General features: G+C 46.8%; 6 protein-coding genes across 7 annotated transcripts; 1 reads left to right on the top strand and 5 right to left on the bottom strand.

Moving 5' to 3' along the window:
* Nucleotides 1–1,273: 1,273 nt before the first annotated feature.
* On the bottom strand, nucleotides 1,274–2,755 carry LOC128268106 (protein SHQ1 homolog). Its single transcript, XM_053005123.1, has 4 exons — nucleotides 2,601–2,755; nucleotides 2,356–2,530; nucleotides 1,604–2,296; nucleotides 1,274–1,537 (listed from the first exon to the last, which is right to left on the bottom strand). Exons 1-4 carry the CDS (start codon nucleotides 2,753–2,755, stop codon nucleotides 1,289–1,291), a joined length of 1,272 nt encoding a protein of 423 aa, XP_052861083.1. The 3' UTR covers nucleotides 1,274–1,288.
* Nucleotides 2,756–2,950: 195 nt separating this feature from the next.
* Nucleotides 2,951–4,223, bottom strand: LOC128267437 (uncharacterized). The gene is made up of 2 exons (XM_053004269.1): nucleotides 3,605–4,223; nucleotides 2,951–3,542 (listed from the first exon to the last, which is right to left on the bottom strand). Exons 1-2 carry the CDS (start codon nucleotides 4,032–4,034, stop codon nucleotides 3,019–3,021), a joined length of 954 nt encoding a protein of 317 aa, XP_052860229.1. The 5' UTR covers nucleotides 4,035–4,223; the 3' UTR covers nucleotides 2,951–3,018.
* Nucleotides 4,224–4,409: 186 nt separating this feature from the next.
* On the top strand, nucleotides 4,410–6,673 carry LOC128278268 (peroxisomal membrane protein PEX14). 2 transcript variants are annotated; one of them, XM_053016954.1, is made up of 5 exons: nucleotides 4,410–4,815; nucleotides 4,893–5,231; nucleotides 5,424–5,638; nucleotides 5,718–5,912; nucleotides 6,046–6,673. In XM_053016954.1, the coding sequence occupies exons 1-5, from the start codon at nucleotides 4,669–4,671 to the stop codon at nucleotides 6,050–6,052; spliced, it is 903 nt and encodes a 300-aa protein (XP_052872914.1). In that variant the 5' UTR covers nucleotides 4,410–4,668; the 3' UTR covers nucleotides 6,053–6,673. The 2 variants fall into 2 exon arrangements, with proteins under 2 accessions (XP_052872914.1, XP_052872915.1); XM_053016955.1 differs by having other exon boundaries at nucleotides 5,718–6,673.
* A 165-nt stretch (nucleotides 6,674–6,838) lies between these two features.
* LOC128276133 (CTD nuclear envelope phosphatase 1 homolog) lies at nucleotides 6,839–15,003 on the bottom strand. Its single transcript, XM_053014605.1, has 5 exons — nucleotides 14,678–15,003; nucleotides 10,540–10,797; nucleotides 10,269–10,451; nucleotides 10,001–10,195; nucleotides 6,839–9,918 (listed from the first exon to the last, which is right to left on the bottom strand). Exons 1-4 carry the CDS (start codon nucleotides 14,780–14,782, stop codon nucleotides 10,004–10,006), a joined length of 738 nt encoding a protein of 245 aa, XP_052870565.1. The 5' UTR covers nucleotides 14,783–15,003; the 3' UTR covers nucleotides 6,839–9,918; nucleotides 10,001–10,003.
* Nucleotides 15,004–16,700: 1,697 nt separating this feature from the next.
* Nucleotides 16,701–17,780, bottom strand: LOC128267300 (charged multivesicular body protein 6). The gene is made up of 4 exons (XM_053004105.1): nucleotides 17,617–17,780; nucleotides 17,446–17,555; nucleotides 16,950–17,383; nucleotides 16,701–16,895 (listed from the first exon to the last, which is right to left on the bottom strand). The coding sequence occupies exons 1-4, from the start codon at nucleotides 17,686–17,688 to the stop codon at nucleotides 16,864–16,866; spliced, it is 648 nt and encodes a 215-aa protein (XP_052860065.1). The 5' UTR covers nucleotides 17,689–17,780; the 3' UTR covers nucleotides 16,701–16,863.
* Nucleotides 17,781–17,957: 177 nt separating this feature from the next.
* LOC128266940 (esterase B1-like) lies at nucleotides 17,958–20,351 on the bottom strand. Its single transcript, XM_053003729.1, has 4 exons — nucleotides 20,110–20,351; nucleotides 19,486–19,623; nucleotides 18,884–19,423; nucleotides 17,958–18,824 (listed from the first exon to the last, which is right to left on the bottom strand). Exons 1-4 carry the CDS (start codon nucleotides 20,248–20,250, stop codon nucleotides 17,958–17,960), a joined length of 1,686 nt encoding a protein of 561 aa, XP_052859689.1. The 5' UTR covers nucleotides 20,251–20,351.
* Nucleotides 20,352–20,652: the final 301 nt, after the last annotated feature.

Below are 20,652 nucleotides of genomic sequence, written 5' to 3'. Positions count from 1 at the left end.
ATGGCCCTGTGTGATGCCCATTGTGGACTGATCCGTAACAAGAGTATTCAAATTTTCCTTACGATAGTGGTTGGAGAAAATAAAACCCCTTTTACTTAACATATGTTTGAGATTCATTTTCCATAGCGTTAAGATCAAGTTAAAGATTTCTCGGGCAATTATGGTATAGAGTGTTGGTCTGACTCAATAGACTGTATACGCAAACTAAAAGAGGTTTGAAATGCCAAGCCAAGCGACGAGCACACAAGCTTATAACTTTGAATATTTACTTAGGCATTAAATGCCTCATAAACCTGTCCGCGACGAGGAGCGTCTCCATCACCTACAACCGCTATCCAGTTAGAAAAATATTCGAGAGCGATGGTTCCACTACCAATCCCGGAGATGTTGGCGATCTTCTGTCGGAAGCGATAGAAGTAGAGAGAAAAGTAGCGGAAGATACATATCTACACAGAGAGAGGTGGAGATGGAAAGATTGCTGAACAGGGACAGAATGAAAAATACACGTGCTGTGCGCAAAGATCAATGATCACTAAAATGATCAACCGGTTTGACCTTCACGCGATGAGGCGGCATATTTTCGGCCCAAATATACAGTTACCGGGTGGAATCGTGAACGCAGAATCGTCACACGCAATATGTTGCGTGAGTTTCGTGTTAGAATAAGACGGAAGGCTTTTTTAAATAGAAAAAAAAAACGATAATTATATTGAAACACGTATACAATGGAGCTGCGGTTTGCCTGCATGCTGACCGTATCTATGAACCATGTTCTGTTTCATAAATTCGGCGCCAAAATAAGATAAGGTAGAATTATCGAAATATTTTCAGTGACGGTGCAGCTTTGGCTTAAGTGCCGTATCACCGTCTGCGACAGGGAAGTGACTCTTCACTTGGATGTGCATTTTCAGCAGCCACGGAAACACAGTGCACAAATTGTCAGTCCTCACACGACGTACGTATGTTTGTGGGTAGTAGTGAGGCATGAAAGTGATTTTTAAATTGCGAATAGAATGCTGATGAAATGCTATTCACAAAAGCAATCAGGCAAAATGTAGTTTAACGGGTTAAGAAATCATAAATTCCATCCTGTTGTTACTGTTAGCGTCATTTGATCGCGTCCTTTTAGTTAAGAAATAAATCATATTTTAATTACTCCAAAAGTTACTTTCTTACCTCAAACCTGATGCTCTGATGACACCGATGCAAGAGACTGGTGAATTGATGATTTTGAAAACAATGTATTGATTTGCACTAAAAAAATTATGCACGTTAACTTTCTCCGTTGTTAACCGGACAACTTTAGGTTCATAAGTTTCTCCAATACATTCTCATTTGGCAGCTTATCTTCCTCTTCGGATGCAGTTGCATCCGGATTACTTATGGAACCTTCACAACTGTCTTCCGCGGCAGACTCATAGTCATCGGAGTCGGTTGAGTCGGAGTCCGTATCTTGTGTGATTAGTTCCTTAAGGAATCGCTGAATTACGTTTTCTTCTCCGAACCCAAGCGTAGAGTTGTGAACATCCGGAAGAATCTACCATAGAACGAATGTTTTAATATCCCTTGTAAATACTTAAATAAGCAAAAAGTTTGGTATCACCTTTTCCATTTCGGAGATTGTTTGTTCCCAAAGCAGATCGTCGAAAGCGTGTTCAACATATCGTATGTAGTCCTTCGTGTAGTAATGGTTCATGATCGACCAGTCCGTAGTTTTAAACGCGTCATAAGCGTGGAGCAGCTCGTGTTGAATCCACTCCTTGCGACGGTCGGTGGCCTTTCCATGATCAATCAAATGTTTAACACACAGCTGGGAAATTTGTTTGTTACGATAAAGCGGATAAATACACGATCTACGGTAAAATGACCGCACTACGGCTTCTGCCGTGTCGAACTCTACGAAAAACGACAGTGTCGCCGATATTCGGTGGATGTTGGTGTGCGAATTCGCCTCATTCAGTTCGTTGTTGTTGGTCAGTCGGTCGTACGTGATTGCAAGCAGAATGTCCAGCAAACCGAGAAGCACAAGTCGAGGATCTTCAATTGACGTGAAACGATCCTTCGGTTTTTGTTTCTCTGTCACAATCACACCGATGCGATACCGCTGTTCTTCAGAAAGGGCTTTAAACATCGGTGGGTTACACAGATTGATTCCAAGCTTGTCAATCAAAAACTGTATGTAATCCATCCCGTAGTGCTCATCGTTAAAATCATTCTTTTCGGCTTCCCGCAGCTTGTCCATGCGATCCGAAGGAGAATGCTGCTCCGGATTAGGTAACGCCTTCAATTCAGCTTCCTTTGAATAAACGGGATCTAGTTCAGCATCTTTTAAGACCTTTTCCACTTAATACATACCAATGAAAGAGGACCATTGTAGAAATGAGCGAACCCGTAACCAAACGAGTTGCTCGAGGAATGCTTTTCACTTGCTCCAGACTCCAGTTCAACACGGAATGTGACAACATTTTTCTCATAATCTATCTTATCGGGGTATACTTTGCCAGATTTTGCCACCCGATCGATGGGAATTCTGGTGGAAAAGGTTAACATATTTTAATACTTCCTTTTCAACGATTGCTGTATTCGTTGGCCTAACCTACCTGGCGTGATATGGTGGTGCCGTAAACACGCACTCGTTCGGAAATACATCCAACACTAAACTGCTTTCGTGCTCCAAATCAAGAGCTGGAACGTCCACGGACACTAGGACATGATTGGAGTCGAAACAAGTACGAAATTTTAAACTATCTTCCATTGCACCAGATCAACGTGGATTCTGCGATAAGAAACGCGCTTTAAGTTTGTTTACCAACAACGTGCTTGGCCGGTGAAATTTAAGACAGCTCGTACCGTAGCGTCTCATACGGTCGCATGGAGGACCAATTGAGAGGGCCATAAGGAAACAAACAGTTTCTTTGTAATAGTCTTGTAGTTTTACTACAGACGGAAAATATATATATTTATTGGAAGCATAATGTGTAGGTAAACGGGCAGTTATTGGAATCTGTACGTGGTATTTCATACAATTGACACATTGTGCTCTTCAGCAGTTGGATTCTTGGATTTAACAAATGAGTTTCCATTTTTTAACGCCAAATGTTTGCTGGCACGCATGTCATCGCCTAGTTCGTACCACAGCCTCTGGAACTCTACCGCAAAAGGGCGAACTAGCTCAGGGTACGAGGTAAATATCATATTTTCCCAGTGCACCGTGAGTGCGGGCATCGTCCAGTTGCTAGACCCAGTAATCAATACACCGCCCGGTGCTAGAGGGTTTTCCGAAGACGTTAGACGTTTCTCCCTGGCGTTCCGTTTGGTCGCATCACATCTAGTACAGGAGCTACCAAACAGTGCCTCCAACGTCTTTCTTTCGGTCTGCACGGCTCGGTCAAATAACGCGTACTGCATGTCTTTCGACGGTTGCCCCGTTTGTTGAATGTGTTCTGCGATGAGACAGTTCACGCACAGCCACTCCGCATCAAGCAGGCAGAACTTGTGGTGCATCAGGTGATCCGATTTGATCTTATAGTGGACGGTGATACCTGCAAAACGGCAAATGTGGACAGTGAGAGGATCCTATCGCCCGCTTGGCATTTCGCTTTACCTTCATCCAGCAAGGGAATGAACTGAGCACCGCCGTTGTAAATCATCGACTCGCAGGTTACCGCCCGGACAGCCACGCCACGTTCTTTTTTCGCGCGTATAACAGCATCTCGCACTTCCATCAGAGTGAAAATGTACAGAGAGAGGCAGATGGAATCCTGGGCCCGATCGATGTAGCTAACGAGCCGCGCAATGTTTTCGGTCACAATCAGAACCGGATCCGATAAAACCTTCTCCGGGAGGCGACGATTCATAAAGAACACATTGCAAAACTGACGCTGCGATTTGCGTCTTCGCAACATTCGCTGCACGTACAAACACAACTCGTACGACATTTCCACCGTAAACAATACGCCCACCGTGGTCAGCAATTTACCATGCCAGCCAAACGACTTAAAATGAGATAAAATGGATTGAGCAACGCCACTCATCTTTTCACGTAAAATTGTTGTCGAACAGATCCTCGAGGAAGCCGGCTTCACTGACAGGAACAGTAAACACTGCGATTTGACCACGCTACGGATTTGCCGCCCACGCAGTTGTTATAAAAATATCTGATGACCAGTACCGGAAAATGAAGATCGGATTTCACTTTCTGGTTTGCTCGGTAAGTAAGATCCGCATGTGCAGCATCCGATTCGCAAAACAATGGTAATCGTTTCAAAACACTGCAAAGAGGAAGTGGCGAGATTTCTTCTTATTCGCCGTACAGCCGCCGCAAATGACAGTTATTGTCGGCCGCCGGAACTGTCAACCGCCGAAATTGGATAAGCAAACGAAAACAAATAGCTTTTGTACCTTTTTTTACAGGATTTCACAAAAAAAACGAAAATCGATACACTGCACTCTTTCTAGTCATAAACCGTACGTAAGCCTTTGGCCAGGCGCATTCCAGGTACAGGGTGCAGAGGGCAAATATCCTTCGGTCCCGCCGAGTGCCGACAACCAAACGAAAGCCGTCGCCAAGGGACTCGGAGGGTAGACGATAACCGTCTAGGGCACCCTTTATCAGTGAGCTAGTGTGATCCTACATCGGCCAAGATTAATCTCTCGGTGCAAATCAACATGGGCGACAGTAGCAAGGAAGCAGCGGAAACTCCGCCGATACTGTCGGCCACGGCAAGTGTTACTACCACGACCACAACGGACCCACCGACCGGCGGTTCCACGACGGAATCGCAACCACCGCCACTGCCACCAAGAGAGCATTTGGTAAGTTGTTCGGTGACAGGACAAGGGGACAAAGGTCGCTCGGTCAGCGCTAATCCATTACTCTCCGCCACCGGTAGATCGTAACAGCCGTTAAGTTCCTGAACAACCCGAACATCGTTCGCAGTGCCATCAACAAGAAACAGGCTTTCCTTCGCTCCAAAGGACTGACGGACGATGAAATACAGATTGCCTGCGATCGGGCCGGAGTTTTTACGGGAGATCCGAACCAACCGCTGCCAAGTCAAACCGTCATCAGTATGGGAGTCGAATCGAGTGGCCCTGGTTATGCCACGGCCACAGGTTGTCATCATCCGATGCAACTTAGGCCAACCAACTTCCTCAGCAGGATGAAGGACATGCTCAGCTCAGTGGCCATGCTCAGTGGGCTAATGTACGGAGTGTACTGGTTCTATAAGGTACTTGGAAGCTTTCGAGCACGCTTCAAATGATGCACATTCACTTCCGCTTATCTCGGTGGCTGGTTCGGCAATCCTTACCCCTTCCCCATTCCCGCTTCAATGGTTCCAACCCTTCACCATGCTTACTTGTGTCCTTACGCTCGCGCTGTTAATGGAACGGTCCATCGGGTTCGGCCTTTATTGTTGTAGAAATTCATCGAACCGCTACTGTTCCGGGACAAGAAGAAGAAAGGTGTCACCGAGCAGCTGAACGAACTGAACCAAACCGTCACGGAGAAGATTGACACGATGCACGGTGAGCTGGCAAAGATTAAGGAGGAACTGAATCGAGTCAATCAGTTTAACACGACTGTCAAGAACTTTAAGGGTGATCTTGATTCGATCAAGGGCCTGTTGTTGAACCGGTAGGTAGCCGATAGGTATCCGATAATTTCGGAATGTTGACAGTAGTTATTGTGACGCACCGGTGTGGCCCTGTTTTAGGAAACAATTTGCGGCACCCAATCTACCCGTTGTTCCACCGTCGATTCCGGCTTGGCAGCTACGCTCCCAACAGCACCAACAACCGAGCAGCGAAGGGGAGCACGACAAGAACGACGACAACGACACCGGCTCCGGGTCTGGTTCGAGTGAGAACGATGTGGTGCTCAAGAACAGCGACAGCAGTCTGGAGATTATGTAATGCGACCGTTTGCTTAGTTTTTTTCCCCTAGTTTTGTTCCACAAACGAATCTTTCCTTTAAACAATGTGCGAATGAGCACGTGTTGAGTTTGCTAATACCATAACCGTTTCTTTTTCCATACTTTGCAGATCGTAACTAGATAGTAACTAGAAACGGGACTTCATCAATTCGCCCCAAAAAATCCAGAAAACAGTTTACAAACAGAACTCCTTTTCCAATACAAACAAGTAAAGACAAGAAACATTGCATTGCACCACGGTGGCCATTTTCACCGTCGAACATCTTCACAGTTGGGTCTGTAGTTTGGGTAAGGGCGAGTAAGCAGCTAGCGTTTGACTGCGGGGTGGCAAGGGTGCTGTCGAAGATAGGCCCACGGCTCGGTGCTATGGCCTCCGTACTGTTGTGAACTTTTAAGTTAAGCTTCGTTTTGTACATTATTGCATTTAACCAAATCAGTTACTTCCAAGAGCGTTCCGTGGTGTGGCCAGCAGCGAATCACCAGCAACAGCGTCAGGGTTTTTAACATATAATTTTCCCACGGAGCGAGACGCAGGGTCAGCCATCTATATTCTGCGCACGAGTGTGATGGGGTCGAACAGTTTGGTTTAATCAGGGACTAGATGGGTTTACGAATATTATTCGCGCGTGAAAATGAGTTTCAGTGATATACCTTCGGTTTTACGGATTTTTGCGGTGTAATTGTAGCGATATGTAAAGAAACGGTCCAGAGCAACGCTGCGCTCTGGACGATAATGTACCTACAGTAGAAGAATAAACTGTGGCTATCATGTTCGAAATGCTTACTTAGTTTGAAACATCAACATGGGAGGCATTATTTATTATACTCGTTGTTCAGTTCTGGGAAGTTTGGAGTTATGAAGGAAACTGTAGCGCTAGAAAACACCTACAAGTATACTCTGGTTTTCTGTTTTATTTCTCTGGTAGACATGCCCCAGGTGTTTCTGTTTCGTTTACATTTGCTTTTGTTAGCACCATCACGTGCCACAATCAATCCAATTCGTTTCGGTTACACACCTCCTTTCACACGTATTTGTCGCTCATGATGAGCTGGGACCCATCATCATGCTAGCAAACAATATATTTACAAAATTATCCCGTTCGTTATTGGCGCGATGTTTCTTACTGGCGCTGCTTCGGCATTCCTTGGTACACTATTATTGTACGTATTACAAAGTTTAACTTACTACTAATAGAGCCCCATCGTGATTCGTGTTCGCCGGTGTCGTCGTTAACCTCGCTTTTTGTAAGAACTCACTCGTGCGGATTTGTTTCGTTTCGATCTCACTTTGTCCCATCGTCGCCTACTATTTCACAACTTTCCAATACGCTGTTTCAATGGATGCTGAGTTGATTACCTTTTGGTTGGACCTGGGATGACTGCTCATTGTTCTATGTTCGATGGTTTCTATGGTTAATGGTTTTTCCCGTTTATTGTAATATAAATCGATGTTTTATTCGCACATCTCGTGAAGGTGGAAATGCATTGCATGTGTTCGTTATTTGTGTCCAATTTGAAACACCAAGCGACCGAATTGGTTGAATGAACCTGACCAACACGCGATGGGTGGTGCTTTTGCTTTACACAAAGTAATAATCTCCAAATGTCCAATGGTTAGATTTCGACAGTGAATGCGTGTTCGTGATTGTATTTATGTATGAAATGTTTGCATTCGTTTTCTCAGTAATCATCAAAACAACACCACCTGTTCCACGATCATTTGCTCATCTCTTTGCTGTCTCTCTCTTTCTCTCTCTCTCTTTCTCTTTGGGCTGCACCACAAGTGTTCTTTGTATGCTTTCAAGTTACTTATCGTAGATGATTTTGCAACGTCACTTTGCGTCACAATATTGTGTTTCTTCGTCTTCTTGTCTGCCGCTTACATCATTTGTACCGTGTTCACTTATGCGTAATGTTCGTTTACTCTTTTGCCTTTTCTCAGGCTTTCATATGCCTCTGGTTGCTCCCGGAGAACTGGTTACCCTTTTTGCAGGGATCGTGTAGAAAGCGATTTGGGTTGTCCTTCAGACCCCCATGGACTCAAGCCCCCAATCGGTGGAGGTACATACTTTGCTGCATTTGCACAAATAAAACCTATTTGCATAACAAAAATACCTGCGATGTGAATGTGGCGTGGATGATGGCAAAACATGACCAGAAACGAAGAAAATTATCTCGCACAATTTCGCTAACATCACTACGAAGCATGAGTGTGAATGTCTTAAAATGATGGCCTCTTAATGTAGCATACGTTTGCCAATAGCATGATGTATTGCCCTAACAGACATCCACGGAAAATGAACAAGATGATTGCTTTCGATTGTTGCACAACAAAAAAGGCGAATTGACGCTACAACTCGAAGTATAATAAATAACGATTTTGCGAGGATGACGGTGTAGCCGTCACAATCAGTGAACGCGTTCTCACAGTATGTTGACAAAATAAAAACATTCATTCGCATACCGAGAACCGATCTACCGAGCTTGATGTTCGTGGTCGGACGTGGGTCTTCGTACCGGTAAGGTACATGTAAAGTGGACACATATTTCCCCCTCTCCCTATCCTTAGCATTGCTGTCCATATTCGGATACGAGCTTATCTAGAGTCGAATCCAATTGGCTGATCCGAGGAAGGATTTTTTGAGCAAAAAACCAACAATCTGGGTCTTCATCTAGTGCACCGCGTCTTTTCACTAGTCCGGAGGTCCGGGCAAGCATAGACCCTACTGCATACCGCTTTTCTACGTGCTTCATCACGTGTGTCGCATTCATCGTTTAGCAAGGTAATGAGGATGTCCAGCGGATACATGTGAAAAAATTGCAATTCATTGTACAGCAGTTGGAATCAACATTACCGGTTTGGGGATGCTACACACTGCCGTGCGATCCTCTCTAGTTTTCATCGTTTTAGCTAGAGGAACTGTGTACTGCTGCACCTGCTATGGATGCGAATCATTTATGTAAAACCAATCTTCGTTCGTGGACATTTTTCTGTAGGAAGGAAGCACAAACACACGCCCACACACACCGATAGTGTATCCAAACTTTGTGATCGTTATGCAACTTTTTTAAGTTTTATAAAACTTATTTAACAATGATGGAAAAAAACCAACCTATTACTATACGCCTGAAAACATAAAGCCTCTTAGCTGGAAAGTGTAAACGGAAACGTGAAAAAAATACTTTCTTCTAGCAAACGACACAAAACCGCGCCTCTAATTCTCTGTACACTGCACGATCGATGGTGCGCGCCTAACTCACTTCAGCAACCAATTACTTGGTTACGTGATACCCACAGCGAATCGCACACCCTTTTGATCAGTCGACAGACGCCGGGCAGCAATGATTGCGGTGATCTTCGGTTGAGGCGTCGATCGGTGTGCCATACGCGATCCTTTCAATCTAATTGCTCCCACTGAGGGTTGAACAAACTAATTGATGCCTACATATTCTCTTATTTTCTGCACTTTCAGCTTAATATGGATTGCTAGTTGTTGCCCTACTTTTTCCGCTGCTCGTTTCGTCTTCAGTTTCTTTTCCATTCATCGATAATCGTGACCGATTTCTCGTCAATGTGTTTCCGTTGTGTCTTTTTGTAGCGAATTAGTTCAATTGGGCGACTCAAAGCCTCGATCGCAGTTTCCATTTTATTTCTTCCTTCTAAATTCCGGCAAGATTATCAGCATGTGTGTGCGTGTGTGGTATGGATGAGGATTTTCGTGTCTCAAATGTCTTCGCACGCACGCAGCAAGTACGATGCACATCTCTATAATTCTCTCCCTCTCTCCCTAGTAGCTTCCCACTGGCTTCCAGCAACACCCAACATTGCCATTTTCAATGCGTCTTTTTGTTTCATACCGAAAGAAAGTCTTCTCACAACCCCTCTCATCACTAATATTTAATCATAAATTTAGAATAAAATAAAGATGTAGTTGTATGATTTTAGTTGGCTCACAGCGCACCGTAAAATGTTGCTTAAATTCTGGAAATGGATTGGATGAGGCACACGATTAGAAGAGGTATGACCGTGAACGGGGGAAATTTTACGTGATTGAACTGCTTACCTGCTACCATAAGCGGTGTAGATGTAGGTTACGGGACAGCACGGACCGCACGTCGTTCGTAAACCGTAGCGCATCCAGCAGCGGTAACAGCGACAATAGACAGATGTCCATGGGATCGGAAAACCAGGATTTGATCGGTATGGCGTTGTTCGGGAAACAACGGTACGCACCGGGTGAATTGTCTATGATGAATATCTGTGGGCGGAGGAGCACGGGTGGCAAGAAGTGAGCATCGAACATGATCTGCGACGCCGGGCTAGCCACTTACCCTATTCAGATCGCTGCATATCGCCGACAGATCCTTCGTGTAGGATCCGAAATCTGGCGTACAATGCTGTCGATAATAGCGCCGTCTCAGAATGTTGCGCCCGTTGTCCAGCTTATCGGCTACGGCTGCACCGTAGATTTCCATACTAGCCGTAAACACCACCAGATCGTACCACTGGGACACCTGTAACGTTGGAAGACAGTAAAGTGAGGAGACATTAGGCGATCGACGCATTAACGGCAGCGCGAATGCACCAACACACAATACTCACAATATCCAGGAAGTAGTCGACGTGCGGCCGCTTGTGAACGAAGAAGCGGACCGGGTGCCGATCGATCGTCACCTTGACCGTGAAGTCGTGCGGCGTTCCCGGCTTGACCGTGTTGCGTGGCATTGCGTCGTGGTGGGAGTGTATGAGCGTCTCGTCCAGGTCCAGCACGAGCGTTTTACGCTGGACCATGCTCAGCCGGTGCCGGGACACCGGCGACAGGGGAAACAGTTCATATTTCACCGGTTGATGCTGTACAAACTAAGGCAGTTGAATTATCGTTGAAGAGAAAATCATAAAAGCGTATCATTTGGCGGTGGTGGTGGTGGTGGCGTTTGGTGGGTGTGTTTGGTGTTGGCCAGCGGTAGAAAGAGTGTGATCAATTCGTCCTTTGCGTGTACTGCCTTCAGGTGTATTGTGAGTTAGAAAATGTTTTGATTGTGGCTTGTAATTTGAACGTACGATAAAAATGGAAAAATTTTATCTATTAAAATAAACATAAGCAGGAAGCAAAACGCAATCGAACTAAAAAAATGGTTTATAAATGGAAATGTAACGTTCCATTAAGGGGACACAAAATGGTACAGTTATAATTGCTGGGAAGTCTGACGGACGTTTGAACCAGCTCATAGCGTGAACGGCCATTGGGACCCGAACCTCGGACATGGCCTGACATTGCCAGGCGGTCCTCCCACTGGGCTCAGTGTCAGCGCAAAGGATCGAACTATAATTAGAACTGTTCCGTTGCATGCTGTGACATCGTCACGAATAGCTCCAAGCTTCAAGACGAGCGGGGACCGCCGGTCGCGGTCATGCGACGCCTATCCGCGTCCCTTATTAAGCCGTTGTGGCGATCGTTTAAATCAAAAATGCAATCGCGCAAAAGCAGACACAAATGGAAACACTAAAGACGGTCATCGTCGGTTGGCGGTCGGTGCTGATTCGCTTCAATTTCAGCTCCCTGGGGAACGGACGCTTGCTCCAGAGCACGTCCCGCACGTGCTCTGGAGAGTGTGGCAAAAGCTACGAAAGTGACAAGCGTTTCAAACAAGCAAACAATATTTTTGATTGTTTTGTTAACACTTTCCAATGACCGCGAGTTGAATCGCGAAAACGCGATTAACTTTCAGATGATTTTCAGATGGGCCAATCTAGTTGGAAAATCGAATGAACAATAATGACATAATGAGTGTTAACTGTGAGTTGTACCTCTGAAAGCAAGAAGAAAAAGGAATTGGGCGCAACTCAAGAGAGATGCAGACAGCGCGATTTGTTGAAACAGCAATTTCACGAAAAAAGGAAACCTTGATTCGCGCGAAAGGGGCGCGTTTCGCGTCAGGCACGTGCTGGTACGGCGGCCCACGTGCCACAGAAGGCGTCCACAACCGAGCGCGATGGCGCAATGATGTGCGAGACCACACGCTACTATCACCGGCGACGACGACGGCGGCGGTAACAACCGTCTCCCGCACAGTGGTTGATAATCGGAAGTGAATGGCCGCGGCCGGTTGCAATTAGCTCGTCCCCCACCCAACGATCAATGCCAACGTTTTACCTGCAGCGAGGTGTGCACCCCCTATTGACCTCTGAACGTTTCTGTCACAACCGGATGTTGCAACAGTGAAAAACAGGATTGGAAATTACGGTGCCTTCGGCTGGCGGTAGGATAATCACGCCGCAACTCTGGCGGTTCGACTGCAACGTTTGAAGGTTTGTTGTCCGCTTTCGGTGAGCTAAGCAGAGCATTTTTAATCGGCGTCAAAACCGAGGTATATCGCGTTAAAATCGACCTACGCTTGATTGTGGATGTGGAATGTACATCAGTCCTTCGGGGTGATAGTGCTTCGGACATTTTGATAGTGCTTCATAACGATAAACGATTTGCTATAAACTTTTCGGTTTCGCCGACTTTTTCGTGAGTTTCTTAACGGTTGGAAATCCCAGCAAATTCGGAACGAATTGCAACTGTATTGATTCTAATTCAGTCGTCAATTAGTTTCGTCATTGAGCAGCAGCGCCAGACAGCATTAACTCGGCATTAAGTGCGAATGCAATTGACCTAATGAACTCTTGGTTAAGCGGCTCGGGAGCACACCTTTCGACGAGTTGCGCGTGTCTGACATGCAATCGGGCCTATGGACGGACGGCCGTGTTTGTCGGTCTTCTTTCAAACGTGCGTGCATTCGAGGCACGTCGAACGGCTTTGCATATTCCTTCGAAGACGTCACTCAAATGTCTTATCGGCGTATAGACTTTTCGAGCTCTTCGCAGACTTATCAAGGGTTTGCCGAACAGAACGTGCCGAGCACGCCGCGGTGGCGAAAAAACACGGTCAAGGAGGTGCTTTATGCTTTATCGAAATTAGCGAGCTCTCGATGGAAACCCTTTGGGTTGGAAACTAATCGATCTGGGTGCCTTCAACGGCAAAGAATTAGGGTTAGAAGGTTAGAAGAATTAGGGTTAGGATTATTTTTAGCTTAAACTGCAACAATCGATGTGAGATTATCGGTGAGAAGAGATAAGCTTACTTTCAAATAAGCGTACGTCATGTGCCAATTCGGGATGCTTTTCTTTTGAAGGTGACGAATAATGTCGCTCCACAATTCTGTTCTCTGGGCTCAACTTTTATTTAAAAAGAAGGTGCCATCAGCGCCAATCAATTCAAGCGGAACAAACTGATAAGCCAAACACAGGAGAAGGCTATCGACTTCCCCCCACACACCGACGTTTAATGAGCAAGCAGATTTGGTTGCTTGCGAAGATAAGCAAACATGTTTATCATGAGTCGCACGTCGTCTACCGTCATTACATGGTTTGCCAATCATCGTTCAAAAAAGAATATTCTCCTCATCTGGTTGTACCATCGGAGGCGCTCACAACGATCATATCCACACTTTCGTGCAACCGCGTGATGAGTCAGAACCCTTTAGCAAGGTAGCTCACCATATAAAACACAACCCCCCGGGAGCCGTGGCCACCACCTTGCCAACAAAGAAGATCACTAAATTCCCGCCCACTCGGTGACGGTCCTAAACGATGCTCGCGCGCAAGAACGAGACACCCTCGTTCGTCTGCCAAGAGAGCGTTTTTGAGCCAAAAAGTGAACGAAAACAATAAACACTCGAAATAAATGTGAGTAAGGCGAAAAGCAAAATATCTTCGAGATCGCGGCATCGCAATGATGGAATATGATCGACCAAAAACGGCGATACAAATCGACGCTAGCGTGAGGAGCACATTAGGAACGGCAAACACCGTCGGTGAATCCAAACATGCATTACTTTAAACGTGTTTGAGGGCCTCTCGCTGCCGGGAAGTGGCTCTGGTTCTGTTGGGGATTTATGACGGCTTCGGCAGCCGCCCCTCCTGGCCAACCCTGATCAGTTCTCCACCGACCTCCATGTGTACTACGTTTTCAAAACTTTTCTCATTGCCACCGGCCACCGCGTTGCCTCATTCGCGTGATGTTCGCGTGTCATGCCAAGCTCGTCAATGCTTCCCCACGAGACACATGGCGCTCCTCCAACCCTCCCCCATCACAGTCTGTGGGTGAGAGAGTGGTCAAGGGTTGCGAAAAATAATAAAATCCTCACAACAAGAGGTGTACACGGTTGATGTGATCATTATCGTTCATGCCGAAAAATGTGGCCAACACATGGTGGTTCGCGTTTGTAATCTTCCGAGGGAGATAGATAAATGCGAAATGCGTGAACGACTTCGGGAGTCGAAAAGTCGAACACATTTACGTGGTACGATTCGTGTCATTTAACCCGTGGTTACGGGGCATCCGAATGATTCAAAGCCTTTCAACCAACAGTGGAAAATGATTAAAAATGTGTTCAGTGATAAGCTTTTCGTTGTCTGGAACTGATTCTTATACAAAAACGATCCATTTGTAGAATCAATTACAATGAGAGGCATTCGATTAAACAACATATTTAGTGTAGTTGATAAATGCAACGTTTTTTTTTTTAAATAGACTTATATAACCAATCACCAATAGCGCCAAACTTGTAAAGAAGCAAGAAAGCGCAAGTTTGCCGAATTTCTTTAGGGGGCCAGAACAAGCAAACGCGGACACGAGGAAAGCGAGGAGCATTCGGGAAGCGAAACCAAAGCCAAAAAGATTGCGAACACTTACCGCTCGAACCTGCCGGTTGAACATGTAGCAGATGCAGGTCCATACCTTCGACGCCAGAACGAGAAACGCGCGAAAGTTCATTTGAAATTGAGACAACATTGGCATTCTCAGGGCCACGGTGGGCAGTGCATGAATGGCGATTGCCGCCGCCTCGACCGCTCGACTCCGTTCCGCCCTCCTTTGGTGCGCCTGAACGGTTCACGTGCTGCTACTGCTGCTGCTGTTTTGCTACCGGCCGGCAAGCAGCAGTCGATGGCCGCGGTTTGTGCTGACGCTGACGGAACAACGGCGGAAGACACGGAGGTAATACTGCTTGGTCGGTGCTTTCGGTACTCCCCCGTTTTAGCGGAGCTGTTGCCGGTTGTTCGATTGTCGTGCTGGATTATTCTTGCACAAACTGTCTCTCCCTCGTGGGGTGTTTCTCAACCTGTGTGCCTCACCAACAACAAGTAGCGCTCTTTTCCGGGTATCCGGTACAGCTCATCTTTTCAACTTTCACACAGTTTTCATGGCAACCAGCCTCAGCAAGCATCGACTCTTGTTGTGCACGCTCCAACGGCTAGAGCCGGGCCACGAAAGACCGGCGCAGAGAAAAGGGGAGAAAGAAAAGACGACTATTAAAATCTGCGTTCCGCAAGGAGACAGGGTAAAGGTCGGCGACTGGAAAATGTGGAAACTAATATCCAACGGAGAAGCGTCGTTCTTCCTTATCTTGGACCGGGCGCGAGGTGGTATGATCCTTGCTCTCCTCCTCGCCCGCACACACACACACACAAAGAAAGCATTCAAGAATCCGTACTACATCTTAACAACCGCTTATGGTGCTCATCGTAATGTTTTTTTTTCCTCTCCTCAACCCCAAGGACTTGCTGGCCGTTCTGAGGACGGTGAAAATTCTTCATTCGGCCCCAGAAGCAAAAAAAATCGCTCAAATCCTCAGCTCCTTTCGCACAACACACACGCACACCGGGAGCGCCGTCTCGCTCGCTCGCTTGGGGGAGCAGCTGGGGATCTCGCTCCCGCCGACACACTAGTAAACACACATAACGCACACAGCCGTACGTACGGCAACGCACACATGCAGCTGCGTTGGTGGGAAGAGCGGGCAATTGGCCACCAGTTCACGCTTTACAGGAATCCTTCGCCTTACGACGGTCCCAGGTTTGGGAAGAAGGAGCAGAAAACGTTTCTTCTGTCATTCCGTACCATTTTTCCCCTTTCTTTTCCGTTAGAAGCGTCCAATGGTGAAAGCTCGACCTTTTCGGGCAGAAAATTATCACACTTTCGGCATCCTTCTTGGCTCCTTCAGCGGACACACACTCGGCGGATCCATGACCGACCCCCAATGGTTTGCAGGAAGAAAGGCAATTTCTTCTCTCCGCGTGCACTCACACATACACTATCCACCTACCGGTAAGCAAGAGGACACTTTTGACGGCAAACACGGCGGATTGCACTGGTTCGAAGCCGACAGCCAAAATTGCCGATCGATCGCCGCAGCTAGGGAGCGGACGGAACGGTCTCGTCGTTGTCGTCGTTACCGCCAGCGGGCGGCGGTGCGCACGTTATTACTACGGCACGAGCGACGATCCGCGCACTCGCACGATCCGCAAACTTTTCTCGCTGGCCGCGCGCGCGGTCTCGTTCCGCGTTCCGTTCGCGAGCCGCTTCTCACAAGCAATCTACACGCACGCACGCACGCAGCTGGTACACGGTGACCCCTGATTGTGGCCAGAAATGCAAAAGATGAATTGGCCAACTGAAGTGCTGAAAACCTCGTACACGCTCGCAATGCCAATACCAATACCAATACCAATATCTTCGAATGCCGCTCGCAAGCGCCGATGACAGCGGCTGTCTGAACGCGCATTTGCCAAGGTGCGTAGAAGCAGAGGGGCCAGCTGTATTTTGAAAAGGAACCTGAGAGAATTTCAGCAGCAGTATTCTTGCTTCCTTCCTCGAGCCGTTATTGGTTTATATTTTGCATTCGGAAAATATTTCTATACGCCCGAACAAAGCCATTTTAGGAACATGTTTATTTACATAAATCGTTTGGCCATTGGCCTCTCCAGGATACGCGGCTTACCTTCATAGATAGGCATAAGTATGTAACTTTTGTGACCGTTGTGAATGTCCAACTGTAAATGGGTCAGATGGCAACTGTTTCGGGAACCCTTGCCCAAACATTATGCCTCCAGGGCAACTTTACCGGCCGGTTCTGCAAGAGAAACTCCTCGTAATGTTTCGTTTTAGTTCGACATACTAGCGTTACCTTTCTCTTTCCGTGCCCGCCTTTCCTTGACGAGCTCATCATCCGGCACCTCTGGCAACCGGCTAGAGATGTCCTCCGAGGCAGGTTCGCTTTCTGCTTGCTGTCGGTCTGCCCCGATGAGCTCCTCTAGTTCGGCCAACACATCATCTTCATCCTCCTCCGTCAGCACACCGTTAAGCAGGGCGTCAATTTCCTGTTGCTTCTCTATGCTGTCCCTAGTCTCGTCCAGTATTTGCTCCACTTCGTCAATGGATAGGATCTCGTTAACCTTTTTCAGTGCCTCATTGCCGACCTTCAGTCCGCTGACGACCTGCGCTTCCACTTGCGCAAATTCAATGTCCGAGGCCAGCTTCTCGAGAGTTTCCAGCTGGGCGTCAGTATTGCCCAGGAGTTTTTCCTGATACTTTTTCTTCCGCAACAGCGTTTTCGCTCGACTGTAGACAAAGAAGGTAGATTATTATTGTCAACATCTAATCTAAATCCCCAGGGGACATACTCCTTTCTTCCGCTGGCAAGACATTTTTTCGCAAGTTCTCGATCCTTTTCGAGTGATATTTCAATCCGTTTTTGGTACTGTTTAAGCTTGTCACGCTGTTGCTTTAGTTGCTGTAAAAATAATAATTGGGGCTCAATATGCGAAGCTATTAATCCGATGTAGTTTACTCACAAGAATGGCCTTGTCCTGTTCCGTCACTCTGCTTACAGGTTTCGTTTTCGTTTTCCCAAATATATTCCCCATTGTTGCGAGAAGCCTATTGTGGGAACGGAAAGGGTAATTCAATTACGTGCACACAATGAAACACAGTGAAAAACGAAACTGCGAAAGTGCGAGCCAAATTTGTGAGTCAGGATTGTTTTGATTTTGCTGTTTTGACAACATCACTGTCAATGATTGGACAAGGTTCTTAAATAATTCAACGATGATGATGATGATTGTGTTGCAAAATGTATTATGTATTATGTATTTTGTATTGTATTTATGTTTTAGAATTTATCAGTAACTAATAACTAATAAGTAAAGTATAATATCGAATACGAATATCGAATTAAAATCATCAATTGTTTTCGATTTTCAACGGCCGATTTGTTTTTTGCGTAGAAAGAATCCCACAGCTTCATTCGTTTCAGTTCGGGAAGTTCCTCAACAGTCACTCCCTCGTTGGTGATATTGAAACACTCGTATGGTGGAACCGTTTTTGGTACAGCTTTCCAAGAAACGTCCGCCGTGCTCGGGCAGTTCGGATCTCCCGTCGTGGCAAAACTGGTGAATATGTCGACCATCTCACGAATCGCACGATACTCCATTGTTCCCTTGTCCAGTGCGGTGGCGAATATGTTCGAAAATAGGTAGGACAATTCATCGGCGTGCGATGTGCCACGGATATCTGGATCCACCATATGGATACGGTAATGGTTGAAAAAGGTGGAATCAACTGCCACACGATAGACGTAAGTCTTTGCACCACTGACGTGGTTCGCGCGGGATAAAATCGAGCGATGCAGACCGTGCCAAAAGATTCGATCGGAAGCCATGTCTATAAAACCACCCAAATTGTCCGGGGACGGAACGCCGCTTGGGTAGTAAAGTTGCTTAAGCTGCGCTCCGAAGGCCACTCTCTGCTCGAGGGACACACTGAGTTGGTGCGGCACGTTACCGACGAACAAATTCGGATTTTCCAGTACGGCGGCAAGCTGAGGCTTTACTTTTTGTAGCAAAATCAAGCCCTCTTCCGAGGTACCACCAATCATCACGTTGATCGAATTACTCCACGCGCTGCGGGACATTTCGAGTGGAGATTTCGGTATGAAGCACGTTTCACTCTCGTACGGCTCGATCGTTGGCGCGAATGCTCCCAGGAGACCTTCTTGTACTTCCTAAAAAAGGAAAAGAAGCTAGGCACTGCTACATCTGGACTAGAGACTGTTTAACATACCTGCGGGCCGTGAATTTTTTCCTGATGAGCCACAATATCCTCGGGTGATGCTTCGCGAAGGAACTGCAGGGCACCGTCCTCACCGTTGCCTTGCCAACCGAGGGCTTGGGCCAGTTTTTCGGGCCAACTACGCTGCGGTGTGACTGACCACTCGCACATCGAACTGCCCGACATGATGATCGCACGTTGAAATAGATCCTTCGACGCTTCCGATATTGTGTGGTACTGAACCGATGCCCCGCCAGCACTGTGACCAAATAGAGTGACATTGGCCGGGTCTCCCCCAAAGGGGGCAATATTTTCCACCACCCATTTCAGCGCCAAACGTTGATCTTTCAGACCGGCATTTCCCGGCACACCGGCATCCCGAGATTGGCAGCACAGGAAGCCCAGGGCACCAACCCGGTAATTGAGCGTAACCAGCACGATGTCCTTTTCAATCAGATAATCCGGACCGTAAAGTTCGGTTCCGCTCGTGCCTTCCACGAATCCCCCGCCGTAGATGTAAACCATCACGGGTAACGGCTTAGAGTTGTCAATCTTGAAACCAGCAACGTGACTTAGTTAATAGTAGATGCGTGAAAGTACTTGAAAGCACTTACCGTTTTCGTGAATATGTTCAGCCTCAAACTATCCTCGCTGCCGACGATTTTGTTGACCCGTCGATCGAAGTGATAGCAAGGCTCACATTGTTGAGTACAGTCCAAAACATCGCTCCAGTTTTCTGGAGGAACCGGGTCCTAGGAGGGGAAAAAGGCAATTTTTATATCATTTGCAAAGCTCAAAACGCTACCCCATTAACATAACTTTCATCTTAGCAACAACAGCGCAGCTGATAACATTGAATGACTCGCGACTTTAATGGCCCATGAGAAAGAGGATCGGCTATCGTTGAGATAAGCAATCGCCATTAACAGAAGTAACCGAGTGTGTCAACATGCACAGCTCATACGCCAACCAACGTTCTAACGCACAATATCACGTCCATTGTTCAAAACGTACAACCACAAAGTGCGGCCGAGATCCTGTGCGATCTGTGCGAGGAACTGTGCGATCGAGCAATTTAGCCGCTTTTTTGATTACTTGATGATTACTGCCGACACCTATACCGGCACAACCCGGCACTGTGACCTTGAAAATTCCGTGCTCTCATCTGCGGAACGATCGCGGGGAAGTCGGTGATGTTTTTGGTATGTGGTTTCGAGATAGTTTACGGAACATTTTACCGTAAATCGCAGCGCTCCGACCGGGGCCTTTGCGTATGGTATCCCCTGGAAGCTCGCATAGTCAACTCCGTACAAGGAGGTCTTTTTTGTGCCCTTAACGGGCCCGTTGGCCGTAGATACGATTAGTTCACCGGTTGCCATTATGTTTGGGAATCGTACACTTGATCACTTGATCACTAGTTAGGTTCAAGGTACCACAGGAACGGGAGTTGCGAGGCAGCGTTCAACCGACCGACTTGGGGTGTGTCTTTCGACTGGCCATATGCGTTGTGTTGTTCCGCGGATTCACCGCAAGCCGTTTGTGACCCACACACTCAAGCGGTTTAATCGTGTGTGGCTGCGTGAGAGCAGTTGCTCGCGCTTGCAAGAATGTTTATCGCCAAACGCGCCTCACTGGGTCGCACCCATGTTTAATCAACGTAATAAAAGCCGCGCGATATCGAGATGAAGATGAAAATTCCCACCCTTATCATTACTGCCTTTAATGATTGATAATAGGCGCTGTGTGGTTGATTATGAGTAGTAAACATTTCCAACAGCACT

Source organism: Anopheles cruzii, chromosome 2 (genome assembly GCF_943734635.1).
Source record: "Anopheles cruzii chromosome 2, idAnoCruzAS_RS32_06, whole genome shotgun sequence".
NCBI classification, from domain to species: Eukaryota; Metazoa; Arthropoda; class Insecta; order Diptera; family Culicidae; genus Anopheles; species Anopheles cruzii.
Note: the sequence above shows the minus strand (reverse complement) of the source record. Positions and strands in the feature narration are given on the sequence as shown.

What these genes read in the sequence shown, in the direction of transcription:
- LOC128268106 (XM_053005123.1), bottom strand. Translation starts at nt 2,755, where the DNA reads ATGGAAGATAGTTTAAAATTTCGTACTTGTTTCGACTCCAATCATGTC. An exon ending in ACAATGGTCCTCTTTCATTG is followed by an intron (nt 2,297 to 2,355) that starts GTATGTATTAAG and finishes GTTTATTCAAAG; the next exon opens with GAAGCTGAATTGAAGGCGTT. An exon ending in CAATCTCCGAAATGGAAAAG is followed by an intron (nt 1,538 to 1,603) that starts GTGATACCAAAC and finishes GTTCTATGGTAG; the next exon opens with ATTCTTCCGGATGTTCACAA.
- LOC128267437 (XM_053004269.1), bottom strand. Translation starts at nt 4,034, where the DNA reads ATGAGTGGCGTTGCTCAATCCATTTTATCTCATTTTAAGTCGTTTGGC. An exon ending in CATTCCCTTGCTGGATGAAG is followed by an intron (nt 3,543 to 3,604) that starts GTAAAGCGAAAT and finishes GCCGTTTTGCAG; the next exon opens with GTATCACCGTCCACTATAAG.
- LOC128278268 (XM_053016954.1), top strand. Translation starts at nt 4,669, where the DNA reads ATGGGCGACAGTAGCAAGGAAGCAGCGGAAACTCCGCCGATACTGTCG. An exon ending in TGCCACCAAGAGAGCATTTG is followed by an intron (nt 4,816 to 4,892) that starts GTAAGTTGTTCG and finishes CGCCACCGGTAG; the next exon opens with ATCGTAACAGCCGTTAAGTT. An exon ending in AAGGGCCTGTTGTTGAACCG is followed by an intron (nt 5,639 to 5,717) that starts GTAGGTAGCCGA and finishes GCCCTGTTTTAG; the next exon opens with GAAACAATTTGCGGCACCCA.
- LOC128276133 (XM_053014605.1), bottom strand. Translation starts at nt 14,782, where the DNA reads ATGCCAATGTTGTCTCAATTTCAAATGAACTTTCGCGCGTTTCTCGTT. An exon ending in TCAACCGGCAGGTTCGAGCG is followed by an intron (nt 10,798 to 14,677) that starts GTAAGTGTTCGC and finishes CAACTGCCTTAG; the next exon opens with TTTGTACAGCATCAACCGGT. An exon ending in TCGACTACTTCCTGGATATT is followed by an intron (nt 10,452 to 10,539) that starts GTGAGTATTGTG and finishes CCAACGTTACAG; the next exon opens with GTGTCCCAGTGGTACGATCT.
- LOC128267300 (XM_053004105.1), bottom strand. Translation starts at nt 17,688, where the DNA reads ATGGGGAATATATTTGGGAAAACGAAAACGAAACCTGTAAGCAGAGTG. An exon ending in AACAGGACAAGGCCATTCTT is followed by an intron (nt 17,556 to 17,616) that starts GTGAGTAAACTA and finishes TTATTTTTACAG; the next exon opens with CAACTAAAGCAACAGCGTGA. An exon ending in CTTGCCAGCGGAAGAAAGGA is followed by an intron (nt 17,384 to 17,445) that starts GTATGTCCCCTG and finishes CTTTGTCTACAG; the next exon opens with TCGAGCGAAAACGCTGTTGC.
- LOC128266940 (XM_053003729.1), bottom strand. Translation starts at nt 20,250, where the DNA reads ATGGCAACCGGTGAACTAATCGTATCTACGGCCAACGGGCCCGTTAAG. An exon ending in TCGGAGCGCTGCGATTTACG is followed by an intron (nt 19,624 to 20,109) that starts GTAAAATGTTCC and finishes TTCCCCTCCTAG; the next exon opens with GACCCGGTTCCTCCAGAAAA. An exon ending in AAAAAATTCACGGCCCGCAG is followed by an intron (nt 18,825 to 18,883) that starts GTATGTTAAACA and finishes TTCCTTTTTTAG; the next exon opens with GAAGTACAAGAAGGTCTCCT.